Raw genomic sequence first — 21,844 nt, 5'->3', positions numbered from 1 at the left:
TTTAAATAGTTAATTTACTCACGTAATTTTGTCCATACCCGGTTATACATAAAGACATATTTTGTTTGTTGTCGTTTCATTATCCAATAAGTTTGGATGTTGCATGGATTTTTCCAAATAGTGTTTTATCTCAGAAACTTATCAAAATGATCAATGGGAAGGAGTGACTGACTCCTCTATATAACCGCGTCTCCCTCCCACGTGTTGATCTCACTTGACGCTACAGGTCTCCTACCTGTGCGGCTCCAAAATCTGCACTGTTTGACCTAAAAGAGAGCGGAAAATCGGGGAGCAATAAAACTCCTCCCTCCACTTTGAGGATTAATATACATTATCCTCAAACTCGGTGTGCTCCTCCGGAAAAAAAAAATAACCAAGGGGGGCAGAAGCTGGCACAGTTATTGCGCATCTGAATTCGGCGCAGTTCACTTTGCGTGAGCGGCACTTACTGTGGACCAGAGGCGGCTATGCTGGATCCGTCCTCCAGCGAGGAATCGGGTGAAGAAGGTCGAGAAGAGGAGATCCGGGATGCTGCTCCGGCGGTAAGTCCGCAGAGGTCCGTGTCTGCGCAAGGACGAGACAGCCGGGATGGGAAGCCGGCAGGATCGGCTCGACCGCGACCCGCCAGCCCCGTTCCCGGCGAGAAGGAGAAAAACCAGCGTGAGAAACTTCAAAAAGAGGAAGCGGAGCGGAGGGTCATTTTGCAAATATACGTGTTCGTGCTGAGGTGCATCGCCTACCCGTTCAGTGCCAAGCAGCCAACCGACATGGCACGGAGGCAGCCGAAGGTGAGCCGCCAGCAGCAACTTCAACAGGCTGTTTCTTCTCCACTTCAAAAGCGTTGGCGCTGTGTAAACTATTTACTATTTATACGGGGGTTTTCCTTTTTATTTGCATTTCTTTGACGGACAGCAAAATCCATGCTACTGTGAATAGTGCGACTCGCCAGCAGAAATAAAACGGCAGTAATTGTTAGCATTATTGGAATTTCTCAGTTCGGGTTAATAATGGTTTAAAATGTGTTTTACTATTGAGCCGTGTATATGCACTTATTCTATCAGTATATATGTGGCTTCTTTTTTGTAATTTTGTTTGTCTTTGTCTTTGTTGTCTTATTGTCTGGTGTAATATATAGCAACATCGAGTCATGTCGTCCGTGTATTAATACCAGATGTAACCTGTCAGCATGTCGGGCGTCATCTAAATGCAGATCGGCAGCCGAACTGTAGGCTGCAGCCTGCAACCTGGCCGCTTATTTTCAGTCGCGATCAGTGTTGCTATGCGGCTTCACAGACCAGGGAACTGGCTTGAATTGATACACATGGGTCTGGGTCTTGGTGTCACGTGTACTGAAGTACTGGTGGAGTGATTCTGATTTCGTGGTTCGGTGTGGTTTTTAATTTTTTATCTTCACTAAAACACTTCAGGGAAAGTGTGCTGAGAGCAGAAAGGTAGGACTTCTTTTGAAAATGCATAAAACATGCCCTCCTACTAGAAAATACGTTTAGGAATGAACTGGGAATGTGAAAGCAGGACCTCCCCATACACACCTCCGAAATGCTGGGGCATCACTGGCTGATAAGCCTCGGCATAACTCCGGGAAGCTAACGGTGAATATTTCAGTCTGGCTGTTGCGTGAATCAGTAAGTTTTGCCCCAGTTGTGAACATTTTCTTCACGAAAAGATCCACGAATCTTACCCGCAAAAAAACCTTAATCTCAAAATGTTATGGTTCTACATCCTCTGCTACTAATTCCCACATTTGTTTATGTCTGTGTGGCCCTTTAAGTACCCTTAAATCCCATTGCCATTTATGTGTCTTATGAGCGAATCCCCTTTAGTCAAACGACAGTGAAATAGCTTCAAAAATCTCTGCCGTTTATCATTAATAATTATTATTATTGTTACTGTTATTATTTTATTATTATCTGATCTGGTGCTTTTATTTTTTTTCTGCACAGACAATTCTACATTCCCTGCATTTCAGCCCAGAAACCACCAGGAATGGGGTTTCCTGGGCGGGGTGACTTTGTTGCCCATATGCTTAATTTAAATCCTATATGCTTTGAATTAAACATGTGGTTCCGTATTTTTTCAAACTTTCATAAGCTGTAGCAGAGAGTGACAAAACTATTAGAACTGCAACCGGCAGCTTGGCATGAAAATATGAATTTAATAACATTTAGCCAGTTCCCTTACAATGAAGGCAGTGCAGTTAAACGGTTTAATTTTTTCTTGATTTGTAAGGTGAGGACGCCGATCACATATCGAGCGATTATTCACACCCAACGCCGTAATTAGGACTGACATTCATCCCGAGCGATCTGGACGTCGCCCTCTTTGTTTGATTGTTTTGCTCCCATCCCAGGTTTAATACCCAGACGCGCGATCCAGCTTTATTTTGACAGCTCCTTAATTGTGGGCGTGGCCACGAGAAACCTCATATCTACCACGTGCGGTTAATAACACGGCAATGATGTTATCGCTGATTAGTAAGTTATACAAGCAGCAGATTAATTGTCTCTGCATTATCATAATTAGAACTTGCCTCTGTAGATAGCCTTCTGCGCTTTTAATTGCTTATCGCTGTTAAGCATAATGAATCGTATATTTAAAAACCTCATTTTAATTACAGTTCACTCGGGGTCTGATGCATTGCTGACAATCTCGTCCCCAATAATTAATTTCTCACCGCATGGCAGGCGAGGCTAACACCACCCTCCCCCCAGATGACCCCTCCCCCCTATTTATTTAAAGGCTAGCAAACGTCTATCAACAGAATAAGCAGACGTTATTCTTTGAGGATTTCACATCAGGACCGAGAGGCTCATCGGCCTGCTCCAACCCCAGTCTTTTCGGTCCCCTGATGGAGATCTCGCTCTGTGACTGTTGTCCCTGTATCCCGTGGCCAATCTGTCATGTTGGAGTGTCCGGAACATCAAGTCCATAAGCCGAGAACGCCAGCCTGCTTTCTGTCCTCGTCCTGCTGATCGGTCCTCCGGTCGGTCAGGATGGTAACTCTGCTCTCTGCCATGTGCCAACTGCACTTCCGGTCCCCTAGAACTGATCGCTGAAGGAGGAGTGTCTCTTTACCTTTTTTTTAATGCTGTTGGGAAAAAAAACTGCCCCGCTGTGCTCTGAACTGACTTAAGGAAAGGGGATGACCACAGGGAGGCGCGTGACAGCCAAATCCTGACGCAAACAGCACTTTTCCATAGGTTGGCAGCCAGATCCCGATATGGCATGACATCCTCTCTGCCACACACGAGAATGCCCGTAGAAGTGGCGTGGGCAGCACGCATTTTGTGTGTGTGTGTGTGTGTATGTGTGTGTGTGTGTGTGTGTGTGTGTGTGTGTGTGTGTGTGTGTGTGTGTGTGTGTGTGTGTGTGTGTGTGTGTGTGTGTGTGTGTGTGTGTGTGTTTTTGTCCTTCATGGGGGCAGCTTACCTGATCTCCCCATTCAGCCTCATTCAGGTTGTAAACTCACTTAAACAGTCAGAAAAGGAAAAGCATTGACAGGATCTACCTCCCATCTTCCAGGAACCCCAGCAGGACCGCGTGTCCTCTTTGTTTAGCTTTCGGATGCCGGGGAACCATAGAACCTGGTCGGGGAGGGATGTCCCACACACTTTGTTCTGCACAATAGTTGCTGTATTGCTGGGTTATTAATTCTGCTGCCTGTGACAGTCCTTTATCTGAACGCTTCCTCTTCCTGTCTGTAGCTCCAGCTGGGGTGGCGTTCGCTCGCTCCTGCCTGAGGGACGTCTCCTATTCTTCTGTCACGTCGAGCTGCTTGCTTGTCACTTCCTCCGAGATGCACAGTCATCTCGACGGCGCTGAGCTTTGCCTCCCTCGCGGTGAATAATCCGGTCAAACGGGGAGCCGGCATGACAGAACGTCCTGGCTCCGTGGACAGGTTGCGAAAGGATGGTGGGGTGTTCCGGTGGTTTCTGTGCCCGTAATAATCAGGCGTGTGGGTTGTCCGGGATATATGAGAGACAGGATTGTAGCCGGGGGTGAATCCCGGTTGCAGCTGAAGCTGTGTGAAATCTGCAGTAGAGCACGCTAACCGACTTGGCCGTGTCTGTCCCAGCAGTTCAGCTGCTTTCCTTCGCCTTGTACATCCAGATATCAGATTTCCTCGCACGGAAGCGACATGCAGTTTTCACCCTTAGCTGGATTTTCATCAGCGTTTCAGTTTAACACTTGTGGTAGCTCCTGAATTTTACCCATGAAATCATGTGACTTTGGGCTCTCATCCCTGGCCCCTGTGACCCCCCCCAGGCCCAGGCCTGGCTGTGCCGCAGCTCTGCTCTTAATTAGAGGTGATCAAGCTGTCGGCTGAAGAGCAAGCTTCCCCCCCCCCCCCCCCCCCCAAATGCTTGCTGTACCAAATCTCTTAATGCAGGATTTATAATGTCTTTCAATTGGCGCTGGTTGAAGAGGACACTAAAGGCTTCAATTTGTCACCAGTGTTCATGAATCATTCATGGAACGAAATCATTAATTTGAATTTTATATGAATAGCATTATTTCACATATTCAAGTTAGCTAATTGTGCTATTTGTGACGAATTTAGTACTTGTTGATAAGTGACGCATTCGAATGCGGCGAAGAATACTTTTTCACTAGTATAGTGATGCACAAATGAGACACAATAGCCAGCAGCATGGAGCGTGATCTGATTTTGCACATGCAGCAAATGCCTGGATATGCTTTGCTATAGGTCCTGGGTTCAAATCGGCTGCTTTAAAGATGCTTGCAGAACTCCTTTGGTTCACACAGGGACCGCTAGGGTTCCTGGTGACTGAGGTGGGGCTCTGCTCTGGATCGTGATACAGCGTGATTCGGCTCTGCACCCATTCGCTAAGCCTATCAAACTTACTAATGCCTGACTGATGGGCGGGGCCAAATGCCCCTGCAGGTGAGATGATCCTTTGGCACTGTGAAGTACTGTGTGCTGAATTGATGTTGATGGTCATGATGTCGTCCTGCTACACCACCAGTCTGTCATCATTGTTTGATGGTGTTCTGACCCTTAACATCCACCTCATAAATTCGCACCTACGGTAGGTCTGTTCTCCCATTCCTCTCAAAGGGTTAATTGGCTCCTGGTGTCCCACAGGGCACGTTCTAACTTAAGGGGTCATCTTTTCTGTGAGACTGCCTAGAATGAGTGTCTCACTCTTGGGTCGTCCCTGGGCAGTCAGCCCTGGGCAGTCGTCACAACAACGCCCACAAAAACAGGTTATGTGCTGTGTAAGGTCCTATTCCCTGGCTGCGTGGGAGGAAGCCTTATTAATACCCATCGTGGAAGCTGGTGTCACTGAGAATGCATTTCTACACAGTGCTTTTCAGACCATCTGTAAAAATGTAGCCATTTGGTTCTCTTGGATGTCAATTCACTGCTTACAAGTTTCATGCCATTGTGACACAGGGTCCTGCTGTTTGTAGATTACAATGCATAAGCTCTCTTAGCGTTACAGTATTGCAGGCCTCTTAGGTGTTTGATGTTAGTCTTGCCTTCTTCCACGGTTCTGTGTGTTGTCACACTGAACATGTCCCGTATGAAATTGTGTGAAGTTTAACCTAAGAGCTTTCTGTGTCCCAGTTTTTGTCGTGCAGTGTGAAAGTGTTACACAGAAGTGTCCAGTCCAAACAGCCCGGCACCTGGGCGCCAAAGCGTCTAAACAGGTCAACTGAACTATCTAGCCAAGCCAAGGAGCCTTTCAGTTTAGAAGTAATTTGTAAAACCTGAAGTAGCTGAAAGTGGTCCTCCTTGACATGGATTATCTGGTCAGCCTCGATTATTCATGTTGTCTATGCGCCCCGTGAAGTGAACTGCGAGCTTGAATGACTTGTGGCGTATTGATGGAACACTGGAGATCCTCCTACCACCTGAAAGGCCGTTTAATGGAATCTGTCACCCTTCCACGCATGTGTTGCAATCATCCTGTCGCTGTTTTCCTTTTTGCTTCAAATTAAGCTTTTCGTTTCTTCATGTAATAGATTTCCCAAATTTACAAAAGTACTCCTCAAAGATAAGACTGACTGACTAATGAAGGAGACCTGTGTTTCTGTGTCGACGCTGTCATTGCCTTAGGTTTGCCTCTCCCTTATCAACGCTGGTGTAACCTGCACACATTTTTAATCACATGACCTGAAAAGTGCTTCTTTCAGCCTGCGGAGGTGAGTCAGCACGCTGTGGTGATTTTGATTGAGTCACCGCATGTAAAATGTCATTGCGAGGCTATTTTAATGAAGTGGGATTTGCAGTGGCTTTGGCTCGATTGATAGCTGTGGGAGGCAGCGCCCCCTTTTGGCTGTAGCGGGTACATCCTTGAGCCATGCGCATGCTGCCTTGCTGCTGGGACCGAAGGGTGGTGGGTTTGATTGGACTAGGCAGGGTCTGAAGTGTCTTGTGATTGGATGAGAGCTGATCTGTACGATATGATTGGACGTTACTGTCCCCCAAATTTTTTTCTGAAGTGTACCACCTGACCGCCAATGTAAGACATACTGAATGTTTGCATGATAACAGAATGTCCTCGGACGTACCGCAGTCGTCATCTTGCATATTACCCGTTTAGCAATGATTTCCCTTCACCCCTGAAAGTTTCTAACCATTTTAAAACTATCAATAAAAACATACATGTTCAAGTGCACTTATGTAACTGGGTGGGTTTTTTTTCTATTTTAATCTGTGCAGAGATGGCACTTCTACCATCTTGACACGTTTCTGAGCGAGTGACAATCCTTGTCTCAGGTTGCGGCCTCAGCAGCCTTGTGGGATTGCATCGTGCCCCATTGCTGTCACACTGTAGAATTTCGCAGAATGTAGTATGTCAAGCGGGTACCGCTCGCCTACTGTCTCATACATACTTAGTTTTCGGACACACTGCTCACGTCGCATGCTGTATTTTGCCTACTATATAAGCAAACAAGTATGCTATTTTGGATGCACAGTCTTGGGTATGGTAGGTTGAAGGTGATATTCTTGTGGGGGGGCTTTGGGGGGGAACTTGAGAATTCTGTTGTGGGATGGAGGGGATGGGCTGGCCAAGGTTCTTCCAAAAACCACGGAGGTAAAGGGTGGGGCCATAGGAACATCATTGTTTGAATTCTGCTAAAACTCAAGCAGAAGTGGGTCAAATGCCTGCCTCCCCCCGACCACATGTCTGACTTTTATTGATTGCCACATAACAAGAATTTTAGACACATCTTTGAGACTCGAAGAGAAATAAACGATATTAATAAACCCAGACTTCTGGGCTAATTACACAGCCTGTCAGTCACTGTGTCCGAATGGCTGCGGGTCTTAGTGAACCGACGGTCATGTGTCGTCACCGAGGACAACAGAGGAAGCCGGCGGCTGACAGCGACGAGAGGAGAACGTGTGAGAGATGCATGCTCTTCTGGGGTTTGGAGGTGAAACCTGCTTCTAACATGGAAGTGCTTCTGGTGTAGGGAACATGCAGTAGGATAGTTACCCTCCTCCTCAATGTTGCAGATGTACAAAGCCGGTGCTGGTTAAAGCTCTCTTATTTGCAGCCCTGTTGCAGGTAAAAATATCAAATTTGCCCAAGTTACATTTAATAAGGCAGAATGTTTTATTTTGATACCAAAGAAAGACACAAAACTTCTGAGTTGTCTTTGGGGTCCCCCTGACCTGACGAGTGGGGACCTCACTTTCATTTCCATGGCAGATTTCTGCAGTTGATTGTGAGATTCTGCTATGAATCTCCTGAAAACGTAGTTTTTTTTTAAGCTTTCCGTACCTAGTTTAGTGTGATCTTTAGTAGGTTTCTATGAGAAAACTGAGGTCGAAATTAAGCAGTACTTCTCAGCACTGCGGTTCAGTGGAAAATCTCAGTGTGGTTTTTGAAAGAACAAGGCACAGGTTGGCAAAAGAGAAAGTGATATCCTTCATTTAATATAGTGAAAATTATTCAAATGTAACATTTCTGGACTGAGAAATAAGTCAAATCTAAAGCATTTTGGGCCAGTTATTTAATTTTTCTCCAGTCGATGTGCTGGTACCTGCTGGTAGTGTCTGCATGCAGCTCCCCACTTGCAAAAAAAAACAACTGAAGTAAATCTGGCAAAACGTATCTGAATAGTTCATGGAAGTGCTGACGCAAAAAGGTGCCACATGCCTGTAAGCAAATTTTATGTTTTCTTCTCATTTATTTAACATGCCCTTCAGTATGTCTTACCAGTATATATTTAGCTGATGTTTTTTTGCTTTATGGTGTCCTGACAGGGGTGTAACTACAAATTCTGGGGCCCTTGACAAAATGTCACCTTCTGTGTGTATTATTTTCCATGTTGGGGTGCCCCCCAAAACTGCTGGGCCCTGCGGTGATCCAAGCCCCTCCGACTCGGACGTGTAAACCTGTCTTGCATAAAACTTGACTTGTGTAAGGATTATTGGTAAGGCTGGACCGGAATAAAGAATTGGTCCTGAACTTTGCAGTCCCCTACGATGAATGTTGCCAACCTGAGGGGGGTGTGGGTCCCCTGTGATTTGTTTTGCCCACCCACATACCCACTGTCCAACTTGGAAAATGCCCGCTAGGCCATATGGCCAGCCCAGCTCAGCTTTGTAGGACGGATTGCTTACGTTGGTTGGTCAATGGCTGCCTGCTGTATATCTACTTCACTCGGGGGGGGGGGGGGGGGGGGGTCTGTGGTGCTTCGGGCCAGCCGCCGCCATCGTCGGGCCGATGCGTTTCGCTCTTAAGGGTCTCTGGCTGTCATTCCCCAATGCCGCTCTTCTCTAGCCTGCCGCTTGTGCTTGACATCAGCATTCACCCTCTCAATCTGCGCCATAATTTCCCATTTGATATCGACACGTCGCGTGTCAACCGGGCTGTCAGGATCTTTGATCAGGCTCTCTTAATGTAATTAAACTTCAAGGCTGATTGCTTTGTCACGGAGCCCTTGAATGTTCAAAGGCAGCCATGTTTATCATAGGCCACAATGAAGGCTGATTAATTAAGAACCTATGTGGAATGTTCCACTTTTTTAAAGCAAATAAAAGGACCTACAAAGTACTCCCGTGTGGTATGAAATTATTTTGTGTGATGAAAATTATTCAAAAAGTTCACATCTGCAACATGACTGTGTTTCAACTGACAGCTCTACACCTGACCGCTCCAATCAATGTTGGGTCCCCCCCCCCCCCCCCCAGAATCCATCACTTTACTGGGTGCCTGGTGACAGCCTTGTCTGAACAGGCTGGATGTGGAAACTTAGATCCTGCAGCAGGCTTTGACAAATCCCCTGACAACTGCAACCGTAAACAGTGAACAAAGTCTGACAAAGATCTGCGTAAACAGAGCACAGTCAACCTGGAGTGCATTGATCATTAAAGATGTGTGACCTGTCTGGAGAATGACCGCCTTCTGAAGTGAATGTGTGTTTGTGTGCTTTGATTCCAGATTCTACCATTTGTGTGTATGAGTGGTGAAACGCTAAAAATCATTTTGCATACTCATAAGTCTCGTGCATGACGTATAACACAGTAGTTATAACACATTGTGCCTCTGAGGTGAAAAAAAATTGATAGGAAAAATTTACACAATTCTGTATATAAAAATAACTGACAAGAAGTAAATTTCTCCTTTTAATTCCCACCTCTCAACCTTGGTTCTAAGCTCTAAAATTAAATCTGCTGTTCAGACACCTGTCATTTCTGCCAAATAATAGTTTGTTTTTAAGTGAATTTGATTAGGCGGTATTTTGCCAGGAAAGGTCCCCTGTCGGTCTTGAAACTTTTTTTACAGATAAGAAATATGACCTTATTTTTTTTGTTTTTCTTAATCACTGTTTTTTTATTTATTTATTTTTTTTTACCCCTCTCATGTTCAGTTCGCTTTTGTGTGTGTGTGTGTGTGTGTGTGTGTATGTATAACACAAGTTTTTGTCAGCTCTCGGTTTCAATCTCCTGAGAAGTCGGTATCCATAACTGTTGTGTTGACTGAACAAATCTGAACAAGACAAATGTCTGTTTGTAGTGCCAGGTAATGAAAGGTCACAAAGACAGTAGTTCTGCCCGCTGGGGGACAGACCCCAAAGCTGGACTGCCGGAGTAGTTAATTGGAGGGCTGTGACAGGCTGGCTGAGCGCCTTTTTCTTCCTCGCTGCCATTTGACCTCTTCTGGCCGCTTGTGCATTGCGTGTCTGTCGTTTTCCCTTTTCTCACTGGGAGGGAGAACAGTGTCTTTCTCAGACACTCGTGGGTGTTACCTGTTGCCTTACTGAGAGACAGCTTGGACGAAAAGGTGCTTTTATCTGTGCTCTGAATGGCAGCTTTTCTGTCTGACGCCTTTTGTGACGTGACCTCAGCTTTTAAAACGGCCTGCAGGGCATCTGTCTAGGGTGAGAAAACTGTCCGTCGGCACAGCGCTCATTTGGGAAAGTCACACCCAACTGCCACTGATCTTCGGTCAAGCTGAATTGCTTTCGAGCGCAGGGATATCCAACCAACTCAAGGAACGTCTACCAACCCTTATTTTTGATCCGAGTTGAATGGGGGATGAACTTATTTTATTAAGGAGTGTAATTTTCAATAAGAAGAAGGTTGATCATCCTCTCAGCTCCAAGTCTGATTGAATGTTGACTTTCATTTCAGTTCAATTCATTTATTTTTATTTGGCCGACATACAAGTGAGGCAAACGGCACATTGCAAACATTCATACCATCCAGTGGCCCACTTTGCATAAACGCAGGTAGGCCGAGCTTCCGGTGAAAGCCCAGGTACAAGTTTGAGCAGTTCTAGAGCAGCAGATACACAATGCGTTATAAACAAAGCAAGAACGTTAGACTAATATTCACTGTGTTGGTCATATCACAAAGGGTGTGGTGTTTGTAGGTCTTCTCAGGTATTTTTGGTAGTCTTGATCCACCAGACTTTACCGAGCACATCGCTGATTTGTTCTGATAGCTGTGTGGTACCTCAGGCAGTCGTGGTCTGCGTCTCGCCAACGTCATTCACTCTGAGTACCAGCTTGGGCTGACCCTGTCAGCTCCAGATGTGGGCTGGAGAGACATGGGAAGGGATCTTGAACTTCTGCAGGTGCCGTTTGTATGCGATATTTACTCCGCGTCAGCGCCCTCCGAAGACCGTGTGGCACATTACGCCCTGCTGAGAGTGGCGTCCCCTAGGAACTGTGACAATAAGAACACTGGCCAGCAACACTGACGTCTTCTGAGAGGTGTTCAACGTTGTCATGACGATCCTTGGCAATGGCACGCTTCAGAAGAGGCACAATTGGCAAGTCACCGCTGAGGGGGGGGGGGAGAGAGACTGTCCCCTACTCCACCCACCCCCATTCCTCTACCCACTTAACTGCCACATTCTCATGTCTGTATGCCAGTAGGCAGCTGCCAGTTACTTAATTAAATCTTGAAATCCTCATTGGCATCACCTCCCTACCCTTTAATTGGCTGAAAATGTGCTCTAGGGAACAAATACGTAGGATGATCTTCTGGATGGATCAGGAGACAGAGGAAACACAGACCTGATGCCTGCTTTTCCCCAACGATGAAATGGCTCTAAACGTTCTTGGTCAAGAAGAAGCCTTTGATGGTACATGTTACAGTGAGGACTGCCTGCTGTCCTGTCACTGCCCCTGTCATATCAGAGCACTAGTGTTCTTGAAGACCCTTTGCTTGAGAGAGGTAATGTCTGAGGTCCGTGTTTTTAAGACGTTGGGTCACACCGTCCTCCACATATCACTCCGAAGAGCTGCATCCTTCACCATGTGTTGCAGTTTGCTGCTTCCTTCTGCTTGTGGTCTTGCTTTGTAGCTCAAAGACACAGAGTCTTATTCATCCGTGATGGCAAACTCCTGGTAAGCGGGTGTTTCAGGAGTAGGTGATGGTTTCCAGTATCTTGTTTCAACCAACATGGAGCCAGAATGGTTCTTGCTTGGTACTTTTCGAGAACCTGCCCACGTTTTCACTGGTTTCTAAAAAGAACAGAACAGAAATGTTACGTAGGTGGAAGTGAGAGTAAAGCAAAGCTTGATATGAATTCTGTATTTTTGCATATGTTTTCGTCTGCTTCAGATTTTAAGTTTTTATAAGCTGCCAAGCTGAAAAAATGATCCTTTAAGTCTCAGTCTTCATAATACGACCCGGTGCTCTTTGTCTCTATTTCCTGTATCTGCTTTTGCCTCCTTAAAGGCTGCATTTCTCCTCAGTCTGTGTGTGTGTGAGTGAGTTTATCCTCACGTGCTGTTTCACTGCTGTCCCTTAAGGGTTGTGCTATAAAAGTCTGCTAAAAATGGAACTTGGCTGTCCATCTCTTGATCTTTTCGCCACTCAAGCATCACAATATTTTATTTAACCGGTGTCATTTATAATTTATTACCGAAATCTGACCAGCAAATTAATCATTTGTTTCACACAAAATAAAAAAATAAAATGTATATGTAACTATTTTTCACTAATAAGCTACCAGCGCTGGCAATATGAGACTAAAGTATATCGATTATGTACTGAATTTACCAGGTTTGGGGAAGGTTTGGACCCCATAACCCATCCCACTTTCGCTGACGTTACCGTGCCAAATTCAGAGACGCGCTTGTTTAGGGAAAGGTTGTGCTGTGACCTGCTTCGGGTGTCAGTACCCGTTTTGGGTAGTAACAGTCGGTTAGCCCGTTGTGTTTTTAGCCTGAACTGGTATGGTTAAATGAACCATAGGTCAGTCAGTCATCAGGGGCAGTCAGCATGACCTTTGACCCCTGACCTCATATTGCCGGCCATTCTGCAGTGGGATTTGGGGGTCGGGTGACACGCATTTGTAATCCACTGCGGGGCGTCGCGGCCGTCGGACGTGTCCTCGTGCCTCGTGCCCCGTGCCAGGACTGCTAGTGTCTGCCGCCTGTCTGACTTTCAAATGCCCGACTTTCGAGGGGGGGAGGGGGGCAGTATGACTCACCGCATTGTTTACTTTTGGTAATTCTTGATGGATGATCCTTTTAGGGGGACAAAAGTGGCTCAGCGGACAGATAGGTGCCACTTGTTCAAGTTAACTGGTACCCCTCTGTCACATTTGGCGGGGGCTGATTTATCCTCAACTTTGCGCACGAGGGGGGCCGGGGGGAGGGGGGGGACAGGGGGAATGGGGACACATGCTAAATCACTCACCACCGCATTTCCCGTTCTTGCCATAAAAGACACTGTCAGATTTTCTGCCGTCGTGATGAAATTACAGTCCTGCTGTTATCAGAAATAGCTTCCCGGCCGCGATTCTCTTCCCCTTCCTTGTATATTCAGAGCGGAAAAATCCAGGGAAGATCTGCCCACCAACCAGAAACTATTGTCTCCGTCGGAAGGGCTTCTGCTTATCATGGAAACGGGCGGGGGCTTGTCATTTGTGATTAATTGGTGTGTGTATATTGTGAAGCTACTGGCCTACTGGTGGCTTCTCTGTCTCCCCAGTCATAGAAACATCTAGACAAAAACAAAAAAATCGAAGCTCCCTGGGTCTGGCGAGTCACACCTACTGGCTGGGAAATTTCACAAGACAGCTGAGGAGTGCAGTGACTGAACAGGGTCAGGTTTTGAAAAGTACCTTATTATGCCTGTAGTGTTTGAAAGAGGGGATGAAGGAGTCTCTGTTCTCTTCCTCGCATAGAAAGGCCGCTCATCTAAGGCATAAACAGAGGCATCGCTTTAAACAGAATGAAAACACATTTGACAATATTTCTCTCACCAGGGACTGGGAGTCTTAGATAAGTCATTGCTTGCATTATGATGGCAAAAATTGTAATGTGACTTTTAATTACGTAAACAGCTTCCAGTGCCACTGGAGATTAAGAAAACACAGCGGTCTTCATATTCTGCATTGTGTCTGCTCATGCATATGCAACGAGGAATGAAAATTATGGGATCTTTCTTCGACAGACCTGCACCACTTGAAAATGGTTTTCTCGATGTCTACCGTGACCCAGAGCCTCGTTACGGTGAAGGACGCCGTCTATTCAATCAACATGCCGACGGTTAATGACGAAGTCAAGAGGTTCACTTAATGTAATTCACAAGCCTATGTGTGACATTCTCCTGCCTTTGCATTTATTGGGATTTCCTCCTTAACGTTGTTGTCCTGCATTACAATGTAGTAAGATGGCTACTTTCCATGATACTGCTTCAAGCAGAAGTGTGTGGACCCTTTGAAATTCCGCTGCTTTCTGCATGAATGACTGCTAAAATATGGGATCATCTCTAGCTAAGCCATAATAATAATAAATGACAGACTTTGTAACAAACAAACCCAGCATTTTAAACATTTATATCTTTGCTGGGCAAATTGTTTAAATAATCAAAGACATAGGAAATGTATGTGAACCTCCCGGATAATGGCCTCTTGGACTTTAAAGGTTCAGATTTTCTGCCGTGTTTTTTAGTCTGGACTCTGAATGTTCAAACAGCAGGTTGTATTGGTCTAATTTTCTGTTTCAGTTGAAGATCAGACCACATTTCATGAATAATTATTCCAGAACTTCGGGTAATTATGAAGAGTTCACAAACTTTTGTTTTTCTTCTTGTCCATTTAGCTCGCGGCATTTGCCATTTAAAATTGGTCTGTTTCAAACTTAGAATAGCAACAGGAACCTAAAAGACTGAAATGGACTGTGTGGGTGGAGGTAATGAGAGGGTCCGTCAGTTGCACTAGTCGCTTTTGTGGTGAATTAAGAAAGAGGTTTGTGCTCTTTTGGTCTGTATGACAAACCCCTCTCACTATCTCTCTCTCTATCACTCAATATTCAAATTCTGTAAGCTTTATCGCTAAGATGGGCTGCCAAACACTTCAGTTTTCATGTGGATGTCAAACTAATGGCAGGGGAATGGTTGGGTTACAGTCGAGCACATTAACAGTCTGTGGCGACCGGTTAGGACAGCAGCTTGTCCCTTCCCCAAAAATACAGCTACTGTTTTCTGTTTTGGGCATTTTGAGTGAATTGCTGTTTGCTAAAATAAATGTCCCTCCTTTGCTCCTTTTCTGCCCCCCTCTCTGTCCCTCCTGCAGCTCCACAAGCAGCAGCTCCAGGCCCTGAGGGATCGCTTCCAGGCCTTCCTGAACGGGGAAACGCAGATCATGGCAGACGAGGCCTTCTGCAATGCAGTGCGGAGCTACCACGAGGCAAGCATCCGTAACCCAAAAGCGAAAACCGACACTGTCACGAGCATCGGCTCACTGCATTTCCCATGACGACGGTCATGACAAAGCCTTGGCTTCCCGTCATGCGGTCGTCTTCCAGTGCCGCCGTTTGTCCTCCCTGTACAGGGGTGCTTTTCTCTCATTCCCGTCATGCGGTCGTCTTCCAGTGCCACCGTTTGTCCTCCCCGTACAGGGGTGCTTTTCTCTCATTCCCGTCATGCGGTCGTCTTCCAGTGCCGCCGTTTGTCCTCCCCGTACAGGGGTGCTTTTCTCTCATTCCCGTCATGCGGTCGTCTTCCAGTGCCGCCGTTTGTCCTCCCCGTACAGGGGTTCTTTTCTCTCATTCCCGTCATGCGGTCGTCTTCCAGTGCCGCCGTTTGTCCTCCCCGTACAGGGGCTCTTTTCTCTCATTCCCGTCATGCGGTCGTCTTCCAGTGCCGCCGTTTGTCCTCCCCGTACAGGGGTTCTTTTCTCTCATTCCCGTCATGCGGTCGTCTTCCAGTGCCGCCGTTTGTCCTCCCCGTACAGGGGTTCTTTTCTCTCATTCCCGTCATGCGGTCGTCTTCCAGTGCCGCCGTTTGTCCTCCCCGTACAGGGGTGCTTTTCTCTCATTCCCGTCATGCGGTCGTCTTCCAGTGCCACCGTTTGTCCTCCCCGTACAGGGGTTCTTTTCTCTCATTCCCGTCATGCGGTCGTCTTCCAGTGCCGCCGTTTGTCCTCCCCGTACAGGGGTTCTTTTCTCTCATTCCCGTCATGCGGTCGTCTTCCAGTGCCACCGTTTGTCCTCCCCGTACAGGGGTTCTTTTCTCTCATTCCCGTCATGCGGTCGTCTTCCAGTGCCACCGTTTGTCCTCCCCGTACAGGGGTTCTTTTCTCTCATTCCCGTCATGCGGTCGTCTTCCAGTGCCGCCGTTTGTCCTCCCCGTACAGGGGTTCTTTTCTCTCATTCCCGTCATGCGGTCGTCTTCCAGTGCCGCCGTTTGTCCTCCCCGTACAGGGGTGCTTTTCTCTCATTCCCTTCATGCGGTCGTCTTCCAGTGCCGCCGTTTGTCCTCCCCGTACAGGGGTTCTTTTCTCTCATTCCCTTCATGCGGTCGTCTTCCAGTGCCGCCGTTTGTCCTCCTCGTACAGGGGTGCTTTTCTCTCATTCCCGTCACGATTCCCCCCGTCCTTGTTTTCAGTCGGCTCCTTCTTCGTGACACAGACCTTCATAAATCTGCATTACTGACTAAAGCAGGAGCCTTTGAAGAAACCTATGCTTGTTCTTTTTTTTATTATTTCTCAGTTCCACCATTTATCGTTGAGCTCTCTGTTCCTGTGTCAAACGAGCCTCATGTGCGTAAGCTCTCATTCCCGCAACACAACGTCCCCAAAGTCATGTTCATTAACGACAGCCTGCCAGGGGACAGCTGTCATATTTCCGCCCTTGCCGGTTTTGTCGGGCGTGCGTTGGATCCTTGCCCGTCGTCGTCCTTGAGTTTCGCTCCCCGTATCCTCTACGAGCGATCAGGCTTTTAGCAGGAGTCTCGGGAGAGAGCACCTTGAATCCTGCACGTTACCTTTGGGAGGCGTGACGCTAAATTTCAGTGAATTGCACTGTGTGCACATTTGCAGTGCTCCCAGTGCTCCCAGTGCTACCTTAGCTAGAGCAGCAGGGGACTCGCCAAGCTGTTGAGTTGTGAGTCTGCATACGTGATGGCTTGTGTTCAACCCGGACATGCAAGGTGAATAAGGAGAATCAGGAGAGTGCTGAGCTGCAGGGCCTTCTGTTCAAGCTTCCAGTGTGGGATTCGTCTGTCTAAACGCTCCTCTAAGAAGGTGCCTATCTGAGGTGGAACTGAGCATTTCCCGCTGTTATTTGCATCCCCCAGGGCCGGTCACCTTCCCTGCCATCGTCTGAGGCTGAGTCGTTGTCTTACAGCCGGATTCTTTTTCTGCTAGGTTCCTTTATTACTGTTCTCCAACTGCACCATCGCTGTTCCCTTATTACTAAAACCTCACTTCTTTGGTGGTGCACACAAAATTATTCATTCCATGCAAGTACTGGGTAATTCTGCTGTCATACTTTAACCTTTTTTTAAACACTGACACTTGACTGGTCGTCAAAGCAAATTTTAATCCGCAATACAATATTGTAATATCGACTGTAGTTGGGTTAATTACAACATCAAAATTTTTTATTTCTGATCTGTTTCTCCATGTAAACAGAAGCCGTTTGGCTAATTGCACTTTAACGGTCAGTTGATGGTCCGGGACGTGGGTGTTGACGGTGCCCGGGACGTGGGTGATGACGGTGCCCGGGACGTGGGTGATGACGGTGCCCGGGACGTGGGTGTTGATGGTGCCCACGCCGACAGCCCGGGACGTGGGTGTTGACGGTGCCCGGGACGTGGGTGTTGACGGTGCCCACGCCGACGGCCCGGGACGTGGGTGTTGACGGTGCCCACGCCGACGGCCCGGGACGTGGGTGATGACGGTGCCCACGCCGACGGCCCAGGACGTGGGTGTTGACGGTGCCCACGCCGACGGCCCGGGACGTGGGTGTTGACGGTGCCCACGCCGACGGCCCGGGACGTGGGTGTTGATGGTGCCCACGCCGACAGCCTAGGACGTGGGTGTTGACGGTGCCCATGCTAATGGCCGTGCTTCAAACATTATTCCCGCACTCGCTTATGATTTTAATCTGAATCTTGCCTGGACACCCTGCACTTTAGTGGAGGAAATGAATTCATTATTCATCACTCACATCCACCGGAGTGTGTGTGTCTCTGTCTAGCTTTTTCTGCAGTGTCTGCATGGCTGAGGTGATGTAAACCTGCCCCCCACCCCCAAACTAGATGTTAAACCAAACCAAACTGCACTGGAAGAAGAATCCAGGCTTTAAAACCTACTGTGGGCTGGACGTCCCTTGCAAGTCAATATCAGTCCAAAACAGCTTCCTCTTAATTATCTGCCCCTTTTGTCAAACTCAGCAGTGATTGACAGCGCATGGTGTGCCCCCCCCCCCCACATGGAAAGCACCGTAGCGGTGAGGTCTCTTGAACGTCAGCCGATGCCTGAGTAGGTAACACGTTGCACAGACGCATAGCTAAATTGCTAATATTAAAGAGGGTCAGCATCAGATGTGAAGGTGCTTAGCCACTTGCCATGCTTTGCCTACCATGTCATAAATTAGTCTTTCTTCATTAATAATTATCTTTCTGTATACAGCAGAAGGACGCCCTGTTATCCCCGGAATCTGTGCAGGTTTTACCTTGTTTACCTCTGACTCTCAGCGCATAATGAATGGAACGAAGCTCAGAGGGACTCGGCGAGAAGCTCAGCGTGATTCATGTTGTCAGTCGAGCCACAGGGGAATCTGATCTGCGAAAGGTCAATGAATTCACCGCTACCCAGCTACCCACCCCGTCTTTGAATGGGGAGCTGGGCTTGGAATCCATATAGAGCAGTTTACCCCACCCCCCTTTGCTCCGCTCCCCCCTTGGTCCGAACGACACGGAGGAACCTTACAGATGCACTACCTGCCAACGTGCGGTAATGGCCAAAAATATCGGCACCCCTGCATTTATATCAGAAACTGCACCACTGCTCCAAACAAAACGTCAAAAATTCTTCCAGTGCCCACAAAAGAATAAACATGTGAATACCGAAGCATTTGTAATTGCCACAATTTTCTGGGAGAAGTGGTGCATTTTCTGACGTAAGGGGTACCAATATTACTTTTTCTTGCACAAACTGTACAGTATACATTTATTTCTCCGTCACATTGCATTCTGGGAAATAATGTGCTGACACGCTCTTTGTTCATTTAAAAGGTTTGCAGTGTTTTTTTTTCCTGTGCGGAGGGTGCCTCTGTTCTGTCTGATTGCAGGCAGCACTTGACATGAAAGTAGTTCTACTGATATTCAGAACCGCAGACTGTCCGGGGGAAACTTAACCCATGATTATATAGGCGCGTGGGAACCTTGTTTTCAACATTCCTTCCATCGTCGCTGTTGTACTTTTCCTCTAATGGAACCATAGAGACCATTGATGTTCTTGAAAGCAGCTGGTTTCTCAACATGGACCGGGCAGCATACTGTGCCTGTGTGACTCCATCACCCTGCGACGTTCAGGCGCATGCAGCACAGCTGATGTTCTTGGTGGTCAGCGTGTGCAAATCGGATCCTCAGTATGACTGTGTGATTGATTGTCAAAGTCTTACATCTGTCTGTGATGGAGCGTCGTACCGGCTAACGGCTGTGGGCTTCATTTAAAAGTTCGAGTGACTAGAATGTTTCTTCTATAGAAAAGGGGGGAAAGGATTTTTTTCTACTTCTGGAATCACTATTTGGTCCTTTAATAGGTCATTTCAGTGTATCTTGAATATTGGATTGATGCATCTTCAGGTTTTAGATATATGGCTCCATAGCGTAGTGTGTCTGTGTCTCTGTCTGTGTCTCTGTCTGTGTCTCTGTCTGTGTCTCTGTCTGTGTCTCTGTGTGTGTGTCTCTGTCTCTCTGTGTCTGTGTGTGATTGATTGTCAAAGTCTTACATCTGTCTGTGATGGAGCGTCGTACCGGCTAACGGCTGTGGGCTTCATTTAAAAGTTCGAGTGACTAGAATGTTTCTTCTATAGAAAAGGGGGGAAAGGATTTTTTTCTACTTCTGGAATCACTATTTGGTCCTTTAATAGGTCATTTCAGTGTATCTTGAATATTGGATTGATGCATCTTCAGGTTTTAGATATATGGCTCCATAGCGTAGTGTGTCTGTGTCTCTGTCTGTGTCTCTGTCTGTGTCTCTGTCTGTGTCTCTGTCTGTGTCTCTGTGTGTGTGTCTCTGTCTCTCTGTGTCTGTGTCTCTGTGTCTGTGTCTCTGTGTGTCTCTGTCTGTGTCTTTGTCTCTGTCTGTGTCTTTGTCTCTGTCTCTGTCTGTGTCTCTGTGTGTGTGTCTCTGTCTGTGTCTCTGTCTCTGTCTGTGTCTGTGTCTCTCTGTGTCTGTGTCTCTGTCTCTCTGTGTCTGTGTCTCTGTCTCTCTGTGTCCGTGTCTGTGTCTCTGTCTCTGTCTGTGTCTTTGTCTCTGTCTGTGTCTCTCTGTGTCTCTCTGTGTCTGTGTCTGTGTCTCTGTCTGTGTCTGTGTCTCTCTGTGTCTGTGTCTCTGTCTGTGTCTCTGTCTCTCTGTGTCTGTGTCTCTGTCTGTGTCTCTGTCTCTCTGTGTCTGTGTCTCTGTCTCTCTGTGTCTGTGTCTCTGTCTGTGTCTGTCTCTCTGTGTCTGTGTCTCTGTCTGTGTCTGTCTCTCTGTGTCTGTCTCTCTGTGTCTGTGTCTCTGTCTCTCTGTGTGTCTGTGTCTCTGTCTCTGTCTGTGTATAATATGACTCTGGTATCTGAGCTGTTTGTGATCTGCTTGTTTTCCTGTACAGACAGCACCCAGCAGGATAAAGTAAATATATCCCAACAATATACCCCCCCCCCCACCCCCAAAAAAAAAAAAAACTTAACCCATGATTATATAGGCGCGTGGGAACCTTGTTTTCAACATTCCTTCCATCGTCGCTGTTGTACTTTTCCTCTAATGGAACCATAGAGACCATTGATGTTCTTGAAAGCAGCTGGTTTCTCAACATGGACCGGGCAGCATACTGTGCCTGTGTGACTCCATCACCCTGCGACGTTCAGGCGCATGCAGCACAGCTGATGTTCTTGGTGGTCAGCGTGTGCAAATCGGATCCTCAGTATGACTGTGTGATTGATTGTCAAAGTCTTACATCTGTCTGTGATGGAGCGTCGTACCGGCTAACGGCTGTGGGCTTCATTTAAAAGTTCGAGTGACTAGAATGTTTCTTCTATAGAAAAGGGGGGAAAGGATTTTTTTCTACTTCTGGAATCACTATTTGGTCCTTTAATAGGTCATTTCAGTGTATCTTGAATATTGGATTGATGCATCTTCAGGTTTTAGATATATGGCTCCATAGCGTAGTGTGTCTGTGTCTCTGTCTGTGTCTCTGTCTGTGTCTCTGTCTGTGTCTCTGTGTGTGTGTCTCTGTCTCTCTGTGTCTGTGTCTCTGTGTCTGTGTCTCTGTGTGTCTCTGTCTGTGTCTTTGTCTCTGTCTGTGTCTTTGTCTCTGTCTCTGTCTGTGTCTCTGTGTGTGTGTCTCTGTCTGTGTCTCTGTCTCTGTCTGTGTCTGTGTCTCTCTGTGTCTGTGTCTCTGTCTCTCTGTGTCTGTGTCTCTGTCTCTCTGTGTCCGTGTCTGTGTCTCTGTCTCTGTCTGTGTCTTTGTCTCTGTCTGTGTCTCTCTGTGTCTCTCTGTGTCTCTCTGTGTCTGTGTCTGTGTCTCTGTCTGTGTCTGTGTCTCTCTGTGTCTGTGTCTCTGTCTGTGTCTCTGTCTCTCTGTGTCTGTGTCTCTGTCTGTGTCTCTGTCTCTCTGTGTCTGTGTCTCTGTCTCTCTGTGTCTGTGTCTCTGTCTGTGTCTGTCTCTCTGTGTCTGTGTCTCTGTCTGTGTCTGTCTCTCTGTGTCTGTGTCTCTGTCTGTGTCTGTCTCTCTGTGTCTGTGTCTCTGTCTCTCTGTGTGTCTGTGTCTCTGTCTCTGTCTGTGTATAATATGACTCTGGTATCTGAGCTGTTTGTGATCTGCTTGTTTTCCTGTACAGACAGCACCCAGCAGGATAAAGTAAATATATCCCAACAATATA

General features: G+C 47.0%; 1 protein-coding gene across 3 annotated transcripts in view; it reads left to right on the top strand.

The window, feature by feature from the left end:
- The first annotated feature begins 196 nt into the window (after positions 1-196).
- The window catches only part of LOC125739104 (calcium-dependent secretion activator 2-like), a 74,613-nt gene continuing 52,965 nt past the window's right edge, over positions 197-21,844 (top strand). For 2 of the 3 annotated variants that reach the window (XM_049008859.1, XM_049008858.1), the window contains exons 1-2: positions 197-788; positions 15,042-15,155. In XM_049008859.1, coding sequence (XP_048864816.1) covers positions 468-788; positions 15,042-15,155 — 435 coding nt within the window. In that variant the 5' untranslated portion in view covers positions 197-467. The remainder of the gene's footprint in view (positions 789-15,041; positions 15,156-21,844) is intronic. The other variant, XM_049008861.1, reaches the window with a different exon arrangement.

The sequence above is a fragment of the Brienomyrus brachyistius genome, chromosome 3 (assembly GCF_023856365.1).
Source record: "Brienomyrus brachyistius isolate T26 chromosome 3, BBRACH_0.4, whole genome shotgun sequence".
Classification (NCBI taxonomy): domain Eukaryota; kingdom Metazoa; phylum Chordata; class Actinopteri; order Osteoglossiformes; family Mormyridae; genus Brienomyrus; species Brienomyrus brachyistius.
Note: the sequence above shows the minus strand (reverse complement) of the source record. Positions and strands in the feature narration are given on the sequence as shown.